Source organism: Nyctibius grandis, chromosome 1 (genome assembly GCF_013368605.1).
Source record: "Nyctibius grandis isolate bNycGra1 chromosome 1, bNycGra1.pri, whole genome shotgun sequence".
NCBI lineage: Eukaryota > Metazoa > Chordata > Aves > Nyctibiiformes > Nyctibiidae > Nyctibius > Nyctibius grandis.
In genome coordinates, this window is record NC_090658.1 from 11,286,154 (window position 1) to 11,307,961 (window position 21,808).

The window sequence follows — 21,808 nt, forward strand, 5'->3', positions numbered from 1 at the left end:
AATGTCACTGCTCCTTGGAGCTAGGTCAGCCTCAGGAGTGGTCTAAGGAGAAGCCATGGACATCGTATATTGGTGAAAGTTTGTAACTTTAAGGGAGTAAGTTTTGTAGGCCTTAGACATTACTGAGTAGGTGGAAAAGAAAAAAAGAGAAAATAAAGATGAGTTACACCTGCGTGACTCACACTGTACATCTTAGCTTTGACATTTAGAAAACTAAAAAGTTTAACATTTTCCTCCTTAAAAGCTAAGGCCAAGTGAAGAGCGAGGCTCTTCAGAACCAAAGACTTGGTTCACAGGTGGAAGCACTGCAGTGAGAGCTGTGTTCCCAAGCAGAGGCTGTTAAAGGTTGTCCCACGAGAATGGTGGTGGATTTTGCCTACACACACATCAACAGGAATTGTGTTTAAGCCCTTTCCCAGAGCAGTTTCTCCTGCACCTTTTTAAATTCTCTGTATTGCTCCCCTCCTTCTCTTGGCTGCTCACTCTGCAACAGGCTCCAAGAAGAGATCTCCAGAGAAACCTACTTTACTTGCCCTTGAGTTGAGTTTCCTAGACATAGACATTGCTCATACACCTTTTTTTCTCCCCTCCTTTCTTTCTCTTTGGATTTTTTCTTCAAGGTAGAGGAGAAATTGCACCAGGGCCAGTTTAGCTCCTCTATTTATTGTAACGTGGTGTGCATGGTTGGAGGTGTGTTGCCCCTGACCGAGTTGCTTGTTTTCAGTGATTCCCCACATTGCTCCACCTGAAAAAGCCAAATTGGTTGCTGTATTTCACCCTCTCTCGCACCACAGATGATAATAATATTTGGGTAGCATGAAGAGTAGAAATAGTCTGCAGCAATCTTATGGCGTTAGCTTTTTAGGACTCAGAGCTTCAGGAATGCTTACAAGTAGATTTGCCCTCCTAAGCCGACGAGCATTCTGGGTCTCCAGCCAAAATGTAAACTAGCAGTATGGCAACGCTCGCAAGAGCATTATATTATTCACACTGCCCATGGTGTTGCCATGGGTATTGTGCAGATTAGCTTATGCAGGATCCGGGAAGGCAGAGAACAAGGGAAGAAAAACAGGATTAAAAAAAAGAAAAAACGTAAAAGGGTCTTATGATTTTGAGAAAAATCTTTTAAAGTCTTTATCTGTAACAGGATTTTTTTTTTCTTAATCAAGACTCTGCTAGCCTGGGGCTTGATTTATTTATTTATTTTAAGTCTCACACCTAGAATATGCAATTCCTCCTCTATGTTTTTAAGTGGTTTGGGTATTTTCAAACAATTTCCTTCCCCAAGGGGCTCAGACTGGAACTTGGAAATTGGAGACCCCTCCTTCAGGTCTTGATTGTGAACCAAAATATTTTGAAACAAAGCTAAGGGAAGTCTTTATTTTTAAAGGAAGGAGTTACACATACCGTTGTGGGGGAACAGTCCAATTGATAAGACTTTGATCCATATGGCAACACTGAAATACTCGCATGCAGCAGCCTTTGGCAGCCAGATAGACCTTCTGTAGTTGACACTCTAGAGAAGGCATTTCCTCCTTGCTAACTATAGCCAACACACACTCACTCACTCCCTTCCAAAAACTCTTGGACGTGTTATTGTTGCTGGTTGCTAACTACTTGGCCCCCTTTTCAAGGGGAAAAGTCAAGGGTGAAAGCTATATAAGCATATGGTTTTCCATTCAATTTGATCCATTACAAGAGAGGACACCCTTGTCCTTATTGACATCTAAGGCAAACAGTTGACAACTTGATTGGTACTTCTAAATTAAGTAAGCCTGATGTATCTTGATTCATCTTAACAGAACTTCTGGGGCAGTCAGACGAAGAAGACCCTTCTCGTGAAGCTTTCATTGACCAATCCTCAGAGCACGGAGGAGAGCACTACCCGCCTGCTCCTGGTCCATCCATCAGACCACCAGCACAGAGCTGCTCCCACAGGTGAGTGTCTCAGGAAAGGGCACACAGGCAATGTGTTTGTCTATCAAAGATGTTTCGTAATGCCAAGGAATATCCTGTATTTCCATAAAGGAAAATGAAAGGGATGTGGGGAACAATTAACTGAAATACTTTTGAAATGTATGTTTGATATTCTGAACTTTCCTGACGACCTCAGTTGTCATCTGCATCATGACTGTAAACACAATAAAACATTAAGACACTAAGCAGGAACGAAGGAAAACTTGGAAGGCAGAAGGACATGGCATGGACACAAAGCAATCTCCAGAAACACAGGCAGTTTGTGAGCATTTAGCATGCACTAGCACAACCATTTTCAAATTAAACCAAATGCAGCCTTCCTTGATGAATGTGCAGAAGAGAGAAGTACAGCAATGGAAATGCAGCGAATTAACAGTTACAGGTGGTAAATGGAACTTTTAAAAACCTAACATGATCTTTACAGATTTGTGTGAGGTTATCACTAGCCTGTGATCAAAATCCCCGGAATGATCTTTTGAGAGTGCCCTTCTTCCAAAGTTGATTAAAACCTGAAACTTACCTATTATGAGAGAAACAACAGGTCTGACAACTGGGGTTTTTTTTCAATGCTTTTGTTGCTAGTGAACCAGCACACCACCTTGCAACAGATGGGAAATTAGAATGAAACAGCTCTTCTGCAAAGATTAAGAAAGCATTTATTTCTCTTATTTTTCTTCATGCATTCTTGATAGAAAAGAAACAATTCTTTGTTCCCAGTGAGTGTATAGATGCACTTATTTTTATGTTCTATGCCTACTGTATGTAGGAACATTTTTAGTAAATCTAATGTGAATACAATGTTGAACTTCCACATTGATAAATCATCCTAATCATTTGTATATAACTGTGCTGAACACTCTTCGTGTGGGCAAGAAGCACATTTCTTTCTCCTTCTGAAAATCTGTATATTACCTAGTTTTCTGTCTTTCCTCACATGAAGAGATTGAGCTTTTGCAGTATGAGATATGACATCCATTATAGCAGCTGCACACCACTAGTGAAATATTTATTTTGTACAAAGCCTACAACTTTTAAGATACAGAACACGGTCTAAAGCTTTCAGAGATATCTAATGGATTTGGAGATGGGGTCTGCTTTTAAAAATATAGTGCACAATTATTCTGTCTTAACTTTCGGGATGGAGATAGCACCATATTGATATGGGCAAATAATAAAGACAGTAAGATCATGCTGGAGACTGTATTGACTACAGAGGACTTCCCTAGCGCTCCAATAAAAGGAGCTCCTTTAACAGAGCACTGGAGCAGAGACTAATCCCAACATGCCTCTGATCCCGAGGTATAAACACGCTATCCTCCCTTCAGCTCACCTTTTCCCTTTCGGAGGTTGCTATGACTCACACGTCTCTGGCAGTCCCGCGTCTGCCTTCGTCAGGCGTCTTGGGAGAGACATTGCAGAGTTCAACTTTACCTCTACTCCCGGGCTCCCCAGCTTGACCACGTTTGCCTGCGCCTGTCCAGGTGGGTCACCAAAATTTGCTGAGCTTCACGAGTGGCTCCTTGCAATCACCAGAGCTGCATAAACTGCTGGGATTTCCCGAGGCTTTTGTTTGCCTCTTGCCGGGTTGGTGAGTGTAAAGCAAGCACCCCACCCACGCGACCAGCTTCTCCGCCTGCCGACACCCGGTGCTTGCAGCTGACCTCCCTCAGGAGAGCCCGGAGTTTTTGGTTGCCTCTTGCGGAGCTGTGAAAGAAAACTTCTCACGGCTCCCCTGGCTGGCCGCAGCCACTTGAAGCCTGCCAACACAAATTTGAGTTTTAAAGGCACTCCCTGTGACAATGCCAACTGGCTGGGAAGGTCACCTGCTGAGGCACAGGTGACTCCAACAACCTCTTCTCTGTGCTTAAAGAAAACCACAGACGGTTACAAGCACGTAACTGTGGCTTGTGTTTTGCCTCCAGTTTCACAGTTTGTTTTCTGTAACACATCTGCTGCCAAGTCTGCATCAGACTTCATCATCTGAAGAAATTTGTATAAATAAAGGAAGGTTTTGAGTGTTAGGAGCCTACATAAATAAGGATGTTCTCAGTTTGCAGTCACTGCAATGTTTTATCTCTCTGGCTAAGATTGGAGCATTGGGCTATGATTAATGGGATGAAATGTAGCAAGTCAAAATGACAGATTCTGCACCTAGGATGGAGTAATGCCGCACATAAGTATAAATTGGGAGAGGAGTGGCTAAAGAGCAGCCCTGCAGAAAGGGATATGGGGGTGCTGGTTGGCAGCAGTAGGCTCAATGTGAGTCAGCAGCGTGCCCTGGCAGCCAAGAGGGCAAACCGCATCCTGGGGTGCATCAAACACAGCACGACCAGCTGGTCAAAAGGGGTGATTATCCCGCTGTTTTCAGCGCTGGTGAGGCATCACCTTGAGTACTGCGTACTGTTCTGGGTCTCACAATTTAAGAGGGATGTAAAGGTCCTTGAATGCCTCCAGAGGAGGGCAACAAAGCTGGTGACAGGGCTGGAAGCAATGTCCTACGAGGAGTGGCTAAGGACTTCGGGCTTGTCTAGTTTGGAGAAAAGGAGGCTGCGGGGTGACCTCATTGCTCTCCACAGCTTCCTGAGGAGAGGAAGTGGAGAGGGAGGTGCTGATCTCTTCTCCCTGGCATCCAGTGACAGGACACGTGGGAATAGTTCGAAGCTGCGCGAGGGGAGGTTTACACTGGACATTAGGAAGCATTTCTTTACCAAGAGGGTGTTCAAATGCTGGAACAGGCTTCCTAGAGAGGTGGTCGATGCCCCAAGCCTGGCAGTGTTTAAGAGGCATTTGGACAATGCCCTCAACAACATACTTTAAGTTTTGATCAGCCCTGAATTGGTCAGGCAGTTGGTCGTTGTAGGTCCCTTCCAAATGAAATATTCTATTCTATTCTATTCTATTCTATTCTATTCTATTCTATACTAGAGATACGGCTGCCTAATCTGAGACATCGGCAGAGGACACAGTTTATGACAGATAGATGGTTACGCAGCACTTGAGGAAATTTCTTTAAATTGATCCAACATGTGAACCCAAAATTAAATCATATTTGCTTTCTGCTGCCTCAGTGAATTCACTCAAAAAAATGGCACCACCACCACCACCTTACTAAAACACAGTGAAGTTTATGAAATCGCAGCTGTGTAGTGCTTGCACCTGAGCATCTTAGTAAGTGCACAGCAACATTATTATTCTAGCCGATTTCCCACATCACAAGTTCATATCTGACATTTCCACTGTCCACTTCTTCGCAGCCTCCAACCACTACCTGCAGTTTCAAAATCAATAATCAGGACACATTCTCCCTCCTGTAAAGGCCCTTCATTGTTCGTTAGCTTGGTCATTTTTTGTTTCATTATTGACTTTCTCCATTTCTCATGCTGTTTAACGCTAGTCTTTGGTGATTATGTATTCTGCTCACCAGTGAGATAAATGTACATCCTGAATCATTTCCTATTTACTTCTGAAGTCTTTCCCCTCAAGAAAAAGAAAAGAAGAAAATTCAATTTTTGTGATAGATTTACTACTATTCTTCTCTGTTCCCTAACCCCATGCACAGTACAGCCTCCTGTCTTGGCCAAGTCACTTCAGCCACACTTTATATGTATTACTGTAGGCAACTTGTTGATTTACCTCCTCAGCATCATTTAAATCCATGAGATATTGTCTCTGAGGACTTGGTTTGTATTCTGGGGAGCAAGGTTAGTTTATAGCTTTTGTCTGCTTCATTCCCCTGCACGTTGGCGTACTGTGACTTCCTACAGCGAATACAGTCCTTTCTGGTGATGTGACAAGAGTCAGCTCTGATCTGGACTCCTGAGCATTGCTCCAAGTTTAATGTGAGGGAACATACTACTGCTCTGTTTCTGACCTTCCGGATGTTTGCCAGTGCCAGTGGTTCATATCTGCTGTTATCCATCACAAGTCCCCACTGGGTCACAGACCTGAGCCGAAGCAACCTTGAAGTTGGATCTAACTTAAAAGTTGAATCTGCTTTGAGAAGAAGATCGGGCTGGATGACCTCCATAGCTCCCTTCCAACCTAAAATCAATCTGTTCATTGCAAGTCAACCCTCAGTGTTCAGTGTCATTAGTCTTCCAGTAAAAACCCCACAACCGTACCTGTACAAGTAAATTGCAGGTCACACAAAGCCAGGTGCTCATGTGCACTTGGCCTGCGTGAATTCAAGTGTACATGACACGACTCCCAGGCTCTGCTATCTTCGGGGTAGTGTCAGTTCCCCTAATCTCTGTAGGGCACCACGATGGGACTTTGCAGGTGTTCAGCAAGAGTGTTTGACGGCTGCTCTTTCTTCTTTCCCAGCGTCTTTTGTTGTGTGCCTTGGCTTTACATCTTTGTACCAACTAGTCACACCAAACCTGTGAAATCAATTGACCTACATTACGGCGTTTCTAACGCTACCACCCCTGTCAGACCCAGATACTCTCCCAAATCTGTATCTATCTCACCCAAGTTTCTGGAAGGTCATCTCCAGCACATACCCAGACTTCTTGCTTTCCTGTATTTCAGCTTCAACAGAACCTTTATTTTAGGACAGCTGAGGTGTATCTCATGATTTACACCTAGCCAGAAGCCTGACTAAGGGCCCTGTTAAGACTAGCAGAAGACATTTCTGTTTAACTTACTTAATAAACCTTGTTACTGATGCTCTTCAGGGAGCCTAACATCTGCATGTGTGTAACAGAAGCCCACTTTTCAGGCTGCATGATTAAGAAATCATTTCAATTAACCCTTCACATCATCATCTCCTTTGCTGTTCTGCCTGTCAGGGAAAGCTGTAGCCTGGGATGGAGAGAGGGACAGAAAAGGAACAGAAAAGGCCGAAACCAAAATGATTATTCATAAAATCATCTCAAGGGTTTATTTCCCTGAGAACTTATTCTAGGCAAAATCTGGTTTCTCTTCTTGCCTTAACAGTCAGAAAGCAGAGAACTTAGTTTGAGACTAAAGTATGTTTTACAGACAGGGAAAATCAGCTTAACTCCATGACATTTCATGAAAGTAGCAGTAGTGGTGTTGTCAGTGGAGAACTGTAGTCAACTTTCCGAACCGTGCACACACACACACACACACACTGAGTAAGTTATCAGCAATAAAGATTTCAGGACAATGCTCTAGATAGAGGCATTTTATTTGCTGCACGGTTTCTTTCACTCTACCATGAACAGGACAGTTAAATACCACCAATGATGCACAGTCCAGTGAATAATTTTACAGGACAAAGCTCTCATCTTTGGCTTGTGTTTGCCATTGACCATTGCCATTCTGTCCCTCCAAGTGTCAGATATGTTATAGCCTAGCAGTTCTTGTCCTCTTTCTCATTGTTCTTGTTATCTCTTTGTGGAAACATTTTAATCAGTGTAACCCTTTTGCTGCCTGTAAAAAAGGAAAATATTTTCAGAAGATATGGACGCTGTTGTTCAGAGGACCAAGGTCCTCTCGGCAACGCATTAAAGGAACTGATTGACTCCCTGTGGGACAGCTTATTTCTGGATGAGTCAACTAGTGAGTCCCTGCAACCGTGCCAGAGTCTGGCGCATAAGGGTCAGCACAGAGCTATGGCTGCACTCACTCCTCTGCCATTAGGACTGATAACTGCGGTGTGGGGTTCCTCCCCATCAGTGTGTTATTCTGTTACTTTACCATAATGCAAGTGGATTTGAATATCTTGCATTTGTTGGTAGTGTCAGGATGTGTGTGAAGCTGGGTTGGGTTTTTTTTAGCTTATTGTCCATCTATCTTGTCCCCTTCCCCTAAACCAGAACTACTCCTGTTTTAATTAGGATATCTCTTATTTTAATACAAGTGATTAGGATAGAAGGCAAAAGTATGTATCATCATCAGTGATTTTTATCATAAAACTTTCCTGTTGCTTATGTACTTAAAAACACACATATTTCTACTGCTCTACAAGGTTTTTATTTAAGCTGAGAAGCATGTTTATATATTTTGAATCTGTAGCACCACTGATCAAACCTCAGGAAGCATTAAGAGAAAACTGCATGACAGCCTTTCATATCTGTATATGCTGGTTATTAAATCAGCGTAAAGAGAGAATTAGAGTTATCCCACTGCATCTCCTTTTGTGTGTCACATGAAAAAAAAACAAACATTAAACAGATTTCTTACTCTTACTCCATTGTTTTATGCAATTAAACAAAATAAGCGTTCATCACTGTTATGGCACTTCTGTTTGTTCACCCACCGTCAATTATCTTTTTCAAAAGTTCTCTTTAACCAGGAAGCAAACCTCGTCTTAAAATAACAAGAATATAGGCTAAGAAATACAGTCTGCCACGGATCCATGTGTAATCCTACAAGCTGCTCTATCTGTCCTAGCAATTTCCAGTTCCAAAGTAACTCTATTAAGAGGCGTGCTGCGGGGATGTGGTGATGTGGTGTAGGAGATTCATCACGGAGGTGGGATCCAGCAGCTCAGCAGTGCTAATCCTGCCTGGTTGTTGCAGCCTCCCTTCTCATCCTTTGCTGTTGCTCAGCCCCAGTGAAGGCAACAGGGGCTTCACGTGCATCAAGAATGCAACAGCGGGCAGATATACGTGGCTCTGTGCAAAGCTGCACTCTCAATTTCTACATCCATAAAACTGAGATAATACGTTACCAACTTGAAAGGGGTGTTGGGCAAATTAACTAGTCAACGTGCATACAGCACCTGGAAAATACAAAATTAACTCTTATTAGCCCGTAAGTACTTGAGGTGCATCAAGGTGCATTCTGTGGCCCCTTGATTCCAGACAAAGGTCCCCTTGATTAAATTAGATAGATTGATAACGTATTACCACATTAGCTCACTTGAAGAAAGAAAAGTTTGGAAAAGCAATTTTGGCTTTGTCACATGAGCAGTGTGTATACTTAATGGAAATTTTTCCAGCATTCACAAAACAAAGAAAAATCAATAAAATGTCTGCCAACTGTTCCACTGAAAACATTTTATAATCTATAGCACCGAGAATCCCGAGCCAAGATAAACCAGCGTTGCTGACAGAAAATACTGACAATTATTTTACATTGATTCAACTTGGCCCAGCCCAGACTGACCTTGTTTATTCATCTCAGTCTCTTAATTCATATTAACTTGGCATCAAAATGGGACATGTGGCATGTGGGCTGAAGACCCATTTCTGTATCTTAGACTCAGATAAATGTAGCGCATTGAGTACTTCCAGTGCCTTGAGCTCTTAGGTAGATTTATATGCATTAGACAGAACTGGTTAAGTTCCTTTTATCCCCGCTGGGCTTTTCATGTCTGTTGACTGTAAAACTAGAAGCTCGGTAGAAGTAACATCTTCTTCTAAGCCTTCGGATATACATGAAATCCTCCCAGTACTGGTCAATTTTAGAGACACGTCCAAAGAGGATGGAGGGTTTTAAGCTCTTTTAAAACATAAAAATAGAAGTGTTATGGCAATTTGGCAGCCAAAAAAGCAATTTGCAGGTCTCGGCAGAATCCGGGACTGTGTGTAAGAAAGCTGATCAAGACACTACAGAGGAGATAATGGGGTTGAAGAGCAGAAGAATCCCTCCATTTCTGCAACCAGCATAATCTGGTCTCCAATGAAGTTTCTTAGTTTCTTTTGCTAAACCAATAAAGCTTAGCGTGATGGAAGGGTTGCATTACTGCAGCTTAAAAATGTCTCGGGAAAGCTGATGAGGAGAGTTGCTTTTAGTTGCTTTACGGATGCCCAGCTGCTTGCATAGCTATTGCCCGACTGGTAGTGTGAAGACAAAGGCGTGGGGAAAATCTGAGCTTTTTCTTTAATTATTTACATTCTCATCAGTAATAAAGGGCTTTTTATGCCTGGAATGTATTGTTTGTATTATCAAAGCCAAGCGAGATTTCGCACTGTGGCAGTTAACAAACGGGGTGCCGCACAAAAGCATTCACATTTTCGTTCTCATAACTACACTGCTGTCATATCTGAAAGCCACCCTTGAGTAAAACACTACTTGAGTCTCACATGACAACATCCACAGAGGGGGAAAATCCACCCAAATGAGGAGAATTCCCCCAAAGGGGATCCCAGTTGGCCTGGCTTGAGAGATTTATTTTATTTTCTCGGTTTGACTTGTTCTTGCCCAAGGCAGCACTCCCTTGGACTTCGCTGGGCACCTGGCAGTTTGCAGACGGCAGGATGAGCGGTGAGTTGGCAAGCCGAGATAGCACAAGATAACCTCCAAATTTCCAGTTCCACTGCCTTGGGAATGGATTGCCTTTCCACACGCCTACATAAACAGAGATTAATGATGAGTGAAGAAACTGAGACTAGCAAAACCAAAAAAAAAGAAAAAAAAATCCATCTGCATTTCCCATAACACATAGCTGACATTTTTCTCCCTGCAGCTCCTTCATGACATGGATTTCAGTGACAGGAGTGGTGTGGGGACAGGGTTTAACTGCAAATATCTGCCTTTTGGGTCTGACATCCTCCTCTCACAGCATCCACCCAACCGCCTCCGTGCAGGGCTGCTGCAGTGCCAGGCGCCTGCTGCGTGTGTTGCACATCCCCAGCCTGTCCTGTTAACAAAACCTTAACTGCTCAAAAAAACCACCAGCTTTACACCACATTGTTGAATGACAGGATGGTGCTGGAGCGACTGCACGGCCAAATGAGTGATCCTTGTGACACTCAGTCAACAAACTTACTGGCATCTGATAAAAAAGAGCTACAGTTTGTAGCCAGGGAATTACACAGGCTGCTGTATACTTGAAAAGATAGAAAACAAACAAACCAGCTTTGCTCTGCTATGCAGCATCTCCCCAGCTCTTCAGTCCTTGCTCCCTCCCCTCCTATCACTTCTGTTTTGTTTTCAAAGACCCACCGGCCACGGACAGGCAGAGGACACCGAGCATGAGCCTGGATCGGATGGCCGCGCCGCCGTCCTGACAGGGAAACCCTTTTCCAGCAGCCAGGAAGGTAAGCAAACGAGTGGCTTTCAAATATGCACATGGGGATGAAGCTAGAAATAATGGTGGTTGCTATCTTGAAAAAGATCTTGGATCTAGGAAGAAAAATAAGGCAGTGGCATTGCAGCGTGAACTTGGTTTGTGTGTACCAGCCGGGAGAGGCATCAGGACTCAGCTACTGGCTCTCGCAACGTAGAATATACTTACAAATACCTTAGGGGCAGGTGTCAAGGGGATGGGGCCAGACTCTTCTCAGTGGTGCCCAGTGACAGGACAAGGGGCAACAGGCACAAACAGAAACACGGGAAGTTCCATCTAAATATGAGGAAAAACTTCCTTACTTTGAGGGTGACAGAGCACTGGCACAGGCTGCCCAGGGAGATTGTGGCGTCTCCTTCTCTGGAGATACTCAAAACCCACCTGGACGCGACCCTGTGCAACGTGCTCTAGGGAAACCTGCTTTGGCAGGGGGTTGGACTAGATGATCTCCAGAGGTCCCTTCCAACCCCAACCATTCTGTGATTCTGTAATAAATCAACTGCTCTTATGAATCTCCTTATCTTGCAATGCTATTTACAATTTAACAAAGACAGGCAAAGTGTTTATTGGTTTTTGGTCATTGCTGCTCTGTTATTCGGTGTGCAATGGCCAGCAGCAGAGCCTCCTCAGTTACGTGGCTTGTGAAGCAGCATTTTACACTACTTCTGCAGGGGGTTCTGGAGTAAATGGACATGGCCGTCTTGCTTTGGCAGTGTATCTCCATCATAGCAGAGTCGAAGTAGTGCAACGGTATAGTAGAGGAGTAGTCCAGCACGAGAAAGTCATGGTTAAAGGGTCGTCCTGTAAAGTCAGCCAGGCAGGGATATGTAAGAGTATTTGCACAAGGGGTGAGACGAGGATTTTTATCTTCTGCCTAGGCCGGGTGTCCCATCACTGTACTGACAGGTATGTAGGAACTGAGCCAGTCTCCGGGCACACTGACACGGAAAGTCGAGACGTAACTGCGGTTCCTATAGCCACAACTGGAATAGATAGTTTCAAACAAGCCAGCTATGGGTGTGCTTCCACATTACAGTGAAGCTGAACTAGCAGCTTGCCACCATTGAAACAGGAAGGTCCTGCTTCCCCCTTATCGCCGCCTTCCACCCACATTCGCAGGATCACAGAGGGGGCCACCAGCATATTAACCCAGCCCAAAAAAATCTGTTTTCTTTTGTCCATCCCCTGAACCAAACTGCCTTGCCTGAGGATCAGAGGCCACCACAGCCAGCACCAAGTGAGGGGCAGCAGCACATTGCCTGCAGCAGGACTTCTTTTTGGTGTTGGCAGCTGATAATTCGGCTCAAGCTGTAACACGAAGCCTCATCCTCAAGCACCCCCAGCAGCAACCTGACAGCGCACGGGCTGCAAAACCCTCCCAAGACACCAAGATGAGCACTCGGGCAGCCTGTACCAAGCTCCACCACCCTACAGCTACCTCACTACAGGTAGAGAGGTGTGCTGCAGCCACGGCTGTCACAATGCATGCATCTGACTCCTGCAACAGCTCCCCACCGAGGTGGGGCAATGTGGGAATCCCGATCCATCGCTGGCCTCCCATCTCCACACTGCCCTACCCACAAAAATCACGGTTGCTTTAACTTGGTGTAGTGTTTGAGGGAATATACATATCCTACGTGTATAGACTTGTATAAGCAAGATATTAAATGTTTTAATTCATCCATTGAATAACAGGATATAAAATAGCTGTGTCCTATCAAAAATGTGAGAGAGTTACCTAATACTGTACCCTTGTTTGTTTGGGTTTTTCAGCGAGTTAAACGGAATGTAAATAACATGATGACCTTTTTTTTTTTTTTAAGGAAATTTGAGAGCAGTTCCGTCAGAGCAGGTAACGCATTTCTGATTTATTTTTTTTATTTCTGCTTATTATTATTTACTCTATTTTGCAGCTTCCTGCAACTCCCCGAGCCTGTCCCTGCAAGCTGTCTGCCTGCAGGGCTCTCGCTGAAATTGGTAGAAATGCTCCTATACCGCACTGCTAGAGCGGGGCTTCGTCTGCGGCCTTGAATTGAGCGCAGCATGTAAAAGTCGAAAATTATTATTATCCGATGCCTGTTGGATGGGACCTAAGAAAGAACTTATTGTCCCCCATCCACGTTCATCTTACACAAACTAGCCAGCGCTCGTATTGGCGCTTTCAAGAGCAAGACGACAGTAAAGAGGAGTGAAATACTACCCCGGGGTTTCATGATCGCTTTAAGCTGATTTAAGTGCAAGGTGCTGCCAAAAAAGGTGGACCATCCCTTCCCCCACCACCAGCCTCCAGTCCTATGTCCTCCTCCCTCTCCTGCGCTGGCTCAGGCACTTGTGCACTTCCAGCCCGCAAGAAGTTCACTGGGGCAGGAGGGGAGGAGAAGACCTCCACGTGGGCAGGGAGACCCTACCCCATCCCCTAAATCCTTCAGCTACCCCTGTCTCCCTTGGGGACATTCCCTCCCAGGCTGGTTTGTTGCCCCAGGTGCTTGGGTGTCGATGGGGGTGCGTATAGAGCACACACGTAGTGTGATCCTGTCTCCAGAGCTGATGAGTCAGCAGCATGCAGCACCAACGCACTGTTTCAGCTCTACTTTAAAGGAAAAAATAAAATAAAACAAAGTAAAAGCTGTCTCACGGCAGCATGGATGAAGGCAGAAGAGTGCCTGTATTTTAGCCTCCTCCCAGTTACAGTTCTTGTGGAAATTTTTTTTTTTTTGAGGCCGAAGTATTCAATGTTTGGCCTTGGTACAAACAGATCATTGGAAAAAAAAAAAAAAGGAAAGGAAACGCTTCAACCTCCCAGCAGAGCAGGATGGCACTTATTTATTTCTTTATTACAAAACCAGCCTGTGCCAAGTAAAATCGTGCTCTAAGAGCTGTTCTACCAGTCCCAAAGTGCTGGAGAACAACACGCACCAGCCCCACCTCTGCAGCCTCCCGCAGGCCCCTGCGCATTTCCACGGGGTGGAGGATGGGGAAAGGCTGGGGAGCAGGTGACAGAGTTCACCGCACCAGGGTCGTGCTGCCAGGAAATCCCCGTACTCAAAGGATATCCCTGGTGGCCTTTTGTTGGCTTCGGTGGTCTCAGGATCCAGAGTAAAGTAAAATATAGCAGCGGTGATGGTCTGGAGACACTGGTGGGATTCCTGGGTTTGCAGCTGGGTTATCCAGCAGTTAACTGCTCCTCCCCTGAGCTGTGTCTAAGATGCTCCTTGTCCCCACGTAAGTGGCTGAATTAATAAACTGAGAAATTCATTTGAAAGCTCTGGACTATCACAATAAAATCCACAAGCGCAAAATCTGTATAATGGGAGTGATACAAAGAACAAAACCTTGCTGTCACATCGTTAAGGACTTGGAGCGGTTAAAGCATCCTTTGGTTCCAAAAAGTTACTGCAACTGAGTGGTCACTATTGCTAAAAGCCGGTGGGTCAAAGTGTGACCTCTGCGACCCCAGTGGAGGTGCCCTGATTTCACCACACACTGCAGAGCTGCTTGTGCACGGGAAAATGGGGCACTTCCACCCTTGCTGAGCTTGCCCTGCTTCTCGCAGGACCAAGGGAAGGGAGATGTGGTGCTGTTGGAGGCAGCAGCTCCGATGAGCGCTTGGGCTGCAAAGGGAAAGGGCTTGCTGAGTAAGAGGGAGCCTGTTGTGCACACCAGGTTTTTCAGAGTAGAAAAGCCATCCACGCAACACTAACTTTGCACTTCTGGAAATACATTTCCAGCGCTGTTCTGTCCTGACTTTTAATGACGTGTGGAAATTTGGAAGTCTTGCAGCAACTGGATGCCAACGCAAGAACCAGCACCTAGCAAATCAGAGCAGCTCTTTTATAGCTGGACTGACCTCTGGCTTTGGTTCAATCCATCCCAAATCCAACCCAAACCCACCATGAGCAGCAGTTCTACACCTGGACACCACTACCAGCCCTGCTGCATCAGTGCCAGCATTTGATGGACAGCCCATCCCCGAGGTCCCACTTTCACCCTCCTGCTCCCCCAGGCTGGCGTCCCTCCACCACCACTTCCCGCACGTTGCTTCAGAGGGAGCCCTCACAATACTGGGCTCGGTGCCATGCAAGGGGAGCACACCCAAAACCCAGCCCTTCTTGCACAGTCAATTCTGCAGGAAGATCTCTGCAGCTGCGAGCCGGATGGTTTGCTTTGTCCCCCTTCGCCAGTTCGCTGGCAAAAGGCTGGAGCCAGAAGTGACCTATCCCCAGCGCAAATGGCCATGGAGGCCTCGGTGGAGATGTATCTGACATGGACCCTGTCTTTTGTAGGTGCGTCATAACACGCGTCTTCTTTGCTTGTTGCCACTCTCAGCTATGAGGAAGTTTCTCCTCCCTGAAACTGTAAAGATCGTGCAACAAAGCGTTCCCAGTCACCTGCCAGAGCAGCTGGCTGTCACACAGCCAAACAACGCTCAAGCAGTTGAACAAGATTTGTTTTCCAGAGGAAAGCCTTAGCCCTACAGCATGCAAGATGCGGCTCAGAGGCAAGACCGTGCTATGGTGGGGGCCGCCTGTGTCCCCCCCAGCAGTGCCAGTGGCTTTTCAGTAGCACAGGGCACATGTGCCCCCGCTGCAGCCCCTTGGTGCATGGGTGATGATGGGCGAGGGCTGCCGCAGCCATCTCAGCTCCCAGGTAGGACGAATGAAGATCACGTGGCTTTGCCAAGCTGTTTTGAGATCAGAGGTGGCTGGAGGATCCCATCACTGAGGACGAAGGTGGGGATGGCATAGGTAGTTGCTGGAGGAATGAGGATAAGCTGCAATTTTTCTTGCCCTGTGCATGGCTTGGTCAGGTACGGCTCTTCAAGCAACAAGGGATAGAATCATAGAATCACAGAATCATTTTGGTTGGAATGGACCTTTAAGATCATCGAGTCCAACTGTTAACCTAGCACTGCCAAGTCCACCACTAAACCATGTCCCTAAAGAAGCAAACGAGAAGTGAGCATCCCATCTGCAATATTTGGTGGGGTCAGGACTTGGTGTTCGTGTTCAGTCCTGTCTTCCAGGAAAGGCTGGAGATTGGATGGGGGGAGCCTCGAGGGCCATGCTCCTTGAGACCCAGCCTACTCTTGCTGCTTTGAGCAGGATGATCTCCAGAGGTCCTTCCTGACCTGCATTATTCCGGCATTTATTAATCTTGAGGCAACTTTGCAGGTTGGTCCAAAGAGGCTCCATTTAGCAGCACCCAGCCTTAGATAAGCAAAACTGAGCCTCCAAACCCCTTGGTCACCAACCTTGGTACAAATTAGGCCCTTTGGAAAACGTGAATCTCAACTGCTCTGTCGTTTCTGGACTGGAAAATGATCTCATTTATGGTAACTTGAGGTGCTGAAGCCAATGGTGCCTTATGACTACCAAATGGTTGTGTTAATATACTGTCACTCAGCTAAATACCTATCAGCCAGAAAGGTTTTGTATGATGCTATCCAAGGGAAACAAGGCACTTCCAGTGAAAGGGAGCAGTACCTATGGATCCTAACAACACATGTCCTTCCTCATAGCCATTCCTGCAGCCTGGAATCGGGCAGTCTCTGCCTGAAAAAACAGGTGTTTAAAATAGTTCCTCATGGCTCCTTCATTTATTCCTCTCTCTCCCACTCTTGTCCGTTCCCACCTTCATCATGCCTTTGAGAATAATCCCCAAGAGAAGTGTAGCCTCCTGGAGCGATACGGCAGCACGGGGAAGACGTTTCGCTGTATTTCCCGCTTCAGGAGACTAAAGGGATCCTCCATTCTACCTCAGACCTGAGGAGACCATGCAAACCACTGCCTCCATCCTGCTATCCCTGCAGGTCCGAGATGGCTTAGTGGCTTTTCAATTACAGGGTGTGCCTTCCCATACCGCTCTTCCTGTCACCTGCCGGAGCGGGACCACATCATTACCATGCAAAGCCCCACGATCTGAACTCTCCAGGGCACGAGTGGATGCTCTCCTGTCAGGATATTCATGTTTTCCTGCTCTGGATGACTAGCTGCTCATTACCATTGGCAGCAGCACTGCGATGCTGGCTTCCCTTGTTCCTGGACAGCCCTCTTCCTGAGCTATGAAAATCAACTCTCGTCAAATTATTACACCTTCTTTTATTGCCAGGGTGCTACAGCAGAAAAGATGCAGATGTCAGAAGAGGGTTCTAGTTGTTAAACACCTCTACAAGCTTGATGCCACATCGCAGGCTTCCCATGCGACACCACCAAGTCTGCTTTAGTGTGACCAGAGAGGTTTGCAAATAGTTTTTTTTTTAAAAAGTATTTTTTCTGAAAAAGCAACTAGGTAGGTCTGTGGAGCTGGGTTCTTGTTAATCTCTCTGCAGACAGAGGCACAAATCACAAATCACAAAACCCAGGCCAGATACCTAGCTGATACACTCAGGACTCTGAGCCTTGAACAACAGGGACCTGGCCAAACAACCTTGAACTCTACATGGTTAAACATGATGTGTTGGGGTTTTTTTTTCTCCAGCCTGCGTTCACCTTCCCACCTACTCCCTTGATCCCCAAAGCAAGCACCAGCAGAAACCCCTCTGTATCAGGCACTGACACAGCTCTAGGGAAAAAAGAGCCACCCCTTACCTTCAACCACTGATGCTCCTCAAGGCTTTACTGCTGTGGCTCCGCTGCAAAAAAAACACTTTCATATGTTTTGGAGCCTCCAACAAGTGCCTTTTGGAGAGCAAGGAGAGCACGCAGAAAGCTTGCAGCCACCCAAAAGCCAAAGCACATACACACAGTCCCCCCCATGAGGGCTGCTACTGAGGAAAGCAACTCATAACCTCCTTGAAGACACCTGCCTAAGCAGCCGTCTCGGCGGTGATGCCATGCTTTGAGCTTCACTGCTGGAATAACCTGGTGGGCTCTGGGATGCAAGCGCTGGTTCAGATGGGACGCTGGAGATGCTTTCTTATCATCTTCAAATCATCTCTGAGCATTAACAAGGAGTCGTACTGTGGCAGGGCCACCTCCCGCCATCTCCCTGCACGGGAAGCACCAAGCGACAGGCTGGAAACAAAACTCCGTGTCCACACAGCGCTTGTTTTGAGCCGTTGCACTTTTAGTGCTGCCTCCGCGCTGAGGTAGGGAGGTTGTACACTGCTGTTTCGGAGGGTGATCTCTATCTCTGTGGTGAAATGCACATGCCATGAGATGGAGCTGCTGCTCTGGTAAAAGTTCCTTATGAAGCTTGCAAGAGTTAGGGGAATTTTTTTTTTCCTCTTTTCCTGAAGTCACTCAGGAGTCCCCTCCACCCTTGCCAGTGCTCCTGCAGCCTGACTCAGCCCTGACAGCCACCTCCTGGGGCCGAGCCCACCCCACTTCCCACGCTAGCCAGCGTGTCTTGCCCTCCAAGACAGGACAAACACACATTTCCCTTTGTTTTCAGCTCCACACCTAGTTTTTTTTCTTCACATCATGAAGGGCTGCGACTCATCTGTAATTCAAAAGAAAGCAGTGACTCACTAGACTGCAGCACTTTCCAAGGCAAAGTATCTCATGCGTTTCGCAGGCACGCTAGCCCATGTTATGAAATAACCTCTATTTGTGGCACACGGTCTCCCCATCGTCGTGTCCTTTGCAAAACCAGAGGGCTGGGGTTTCCACCCTGCACAGGCACCGAGCGCAGAAAGAGGATTTGTGCTTAAATCATGTTATTTGCATTCTATGAGGAATGCAAAATGCCATCCTCGCGTACCTTTGAAAACCTGGCTCGCTACCCGCTGGCGTTAACCCAGCCGTGTGGTGTTCGCAGTATGTTTTAATTAAAAGGTAACAAAAATCTAAAGTTTCACTTTTGCCAAGAAGCTTCCAGGGGCTCAAAGGCAGGTGGAGCCTCAGCTCCCAGCCCCTCGCATCCCAACCCTGTGTCCACCACCGCAGGGAGCTGTCGCTGGAGCTGCAGCCCCTGGTTTCCCCAAGAGCAGCAGGGGACGGGGGTTGCAAAAGGGCTTAAAAAAAGGGGGGGAGGTGCCTTACCATGCATGACAAGTCTCCACCGCTTTAGGGCTGCATCCTCCATTCCCAGGCCAAACTGGGACAGAGTCTGCAGTTGTCTCTTCTCCTTGGGTTGGAATGGTGTTTCCAATGACCATGCAAGGTTTCCATTCCTCATTGCTTGTCCCTGCCTGATCCTGCCTGTATTTTCCTCCCCACAGGAGACCGGAGCCAGTGGGTCTCTCAAAGTCGTGCACTTCGGGCTGGTGTGATCAAGTGTGGGACCCTCTTTGCTGCCAAAGCAAAGGGGGAACCTCACCAAGGTGGTGAAGTTCACGGAAAATCCTTCAACAAAATTCCAGCTGTTCCTGAATCCAGCCACCAGCAGAAGATGAAGCACCAGGCTTATAAAAAGTGTTGCCCTGAGACCTCCAAATTATTTCTGGGTTAGCACAAACAAACTGCCTCGTGTTTGTTTATGGAGGGCAATTTGGTGACATTGTCATGGTGTCATTCAAAGACATTAAAAAAGCAAGAAATTGCGGATCCCTGTTTATGGTACAAATGCAACGTTGAAAAATTTGGGAGGGGGGTTGTTGGACGAATCCATAAACTTCTCAGGGGAAAGTCTGTAATTCTTTGGGCATTATATATTTTAACAATCTTCACTTGGAAGCAGATTTGAATTTCCACTTAAGGCTCTGAAAACCGTCCTATTGAGATACCAGCAGATAAAATCTTCACTCAGGATACCTCTGTGAAAGAGCAGCCTGTCACAGTCGGCAGCATTTTTCGAAGAATGCTCTCAATTTTCATATCTAGATATATCATCTTAGTTGAATAACCATTATTTTGCCTTGAAAAAAAAAGACGCAGAGCCTCTTAAACATCATTCCATTGGAGTCCAGATTTTAATCTGCCGCCTCTAACCACAAAGAGAAAATGCGCTGAGAAGGTAAAATAACCTGTTTCAGCCCTCTCGTTTTTTTGTGATGATGAAGAGAGGGGCGAGCATCCTCGCGGGTCTTTCTTCACACCATTTGATCGGGTGCAGTGTGTAAAGATGCAGATTTTTGTACTCTACAGTAGGCACGCATGTGGGTTAAGCTTGATCTTGGTTTTGTAGAGCATTGGGTGGTTGCAACCCAAAGCCAAAGAGCTTCTTGAAATTGGTTTTGTACAACAAACAATTTTGTATGCCAAACAAATATGTATGGTGAATGGACTGAAAATAAAAGCACAGCGTGAAAAAATAAAAACCACAAGCCATTAGAAGTATTTTATTAACAAAAATTCTGCATTTACCCAAATAAAATATTTGTGCTCCCAATCCGTCAGCCATTTTTCCCCTACGAGCCAAAATTCTGCTGAGTTTCTGCTGCACGATGGGCGGTTTTGATCGCACCAGAACAACTCCCGACCCATTTCAGCATTTTATCCTTTCCGTGAGCATATTCAAAGGAGACTTTTTTGTTTTGCAGGTTGAAGGGAGCGAATGGGCTACGACGCGTAGGTTTTTTGTACGCTCAACAGGGAAAAATTAATAAAGAGAGCTTTGAAACAGAGCAGGCTGCATCGCCTCCCCGTGCAGAGCTGTGCCTGCGATGGCTGTGCTTGGAGGGGGACGCGCCTTTAATGTCCTATAGATTCAAATGTGATTTCTGAAATGCGTGCAGCGTGAGGACGGGCCCAGCGATCGCGCGCTTGTTCTGCGTCAGGCGCCGCGGTGCGTTGCTGCGCCGTGCAGCTATTTTGCTGAATTGCAGCCATATTTCTGTCAGTACAAGTGATGGTCTATATGAGGGATTAATCTGACACCAGACAGTGATTCTTAATCCTTCAGTATATCATAATCTATTTACTTTGCATGCTAAGAGGATTTCAGCTTAAAAAATATACAGGAAGTGATACTAGAAATGTACATAAGATCCAGAATGCCAGTTCCTAAAATCACGTTTTTTTCATAAAATAGTAAAAAAAAATAATCCTCTCATGGCTTTCTTGGAAAAGTCCTGTCTGTCCTGGAAAAAAAGAAGTGTTGAATAGGGATTTAACTGGAAATAGGCATATGTTTTCCTTTAGGCTTTATCCCTCTGACCATTTTCACCCTCCTCCTTCCCCACAGCTTTTTGTGCTCGCCCAGACGACATGAAAGAAGAGCTCTCCAGTATGGCAGGTTCCTCGGCTGGGACTTACACCGGCAGGTTTTTTATTGACAAATTCAAACAGATTTGGAACCAATGCAGGATTTTACGTGCATTAATTGCTGCGCAAAGTGTGTGAATTAGCAGTGGCTGGCTAACGTAGAGGACAGCACAGGGAAAAACCACAAATGGTCGGGTGTGATGGCTCCTTATTCAGCTGTAGTCATCTGTTTTCTTTGCGCCCTGCCAGAAAGGCTGTCTGCAAAATAACTGTAATAAGTTCTGTTAGTGGGTACGTCTCCTGAAACTTATAATTTATAATTTTTTAACGATGTCATTCATGCTCAGCCATAACACTTTGCATGCCCAAAGCATGTCATGCATCCGAAACGGCTGTCAGCCACCCCAGCCAGCAGCAACCCTGCCCAGCCTCTGCCCACCGCTGCATGGCCGGGTACTGCTAAGGGCACACAAATCACCGCCTGTCACAGCTCCCCACCACATGCCGAGTGTTTAAAAGCAAAGCTTTCCGAGTGGGGACTCGACAGAGTAAATACTCTGATAATAGCAAATAAATCATAAATTATTTCAGATCCGTGAAGCACCAAGCATAAAAACTAACGACAGCCCAAGCTGGGGAGTGTTCTCCCCCTCTGCCCCTCTTCCCCCCTCACCCCAAGTCCAGACTTACTTACAGGCAGGAAAGCACCAGCTGCCTTTGGAGCAGGCGCTTGCGTGTGGAGGCAGCTGCCTGCACTCAGGCA

At 46.1% G+C, this 21,808-nt stretch overlaps 1 protein-coding gene across 1 annotated transcript in view; it reads left to right on the plus strand.

The window, feature by feature from the left end:
• WDPCP (WD repeat containing planar cell polarity effector) overlaps positions 1–20,134 on the plus strand; it is a 106,364-nt gene extending 86,230 nt beyond the window's left edge. The window contains 4 exon segments of the mRNA XM_068406821.1: positions 1,803–1,938; positions 10,831–10,931; positions 19,122–19,181; positions 19,184–20,134. Of these exon segments, the coding sequence (XP_068262922.1) occupies positions 1,803–1,938; positions 10,831–10,931; positions 19,122–19,181; positions 19,184–19,230 (344 nt within the window). The 3' untranslated portion in view covers positions 19,231–20,134.
• The last annotated feature ends 1,674 nt before the right edge of the window (positions 20,135–21,808 follow it).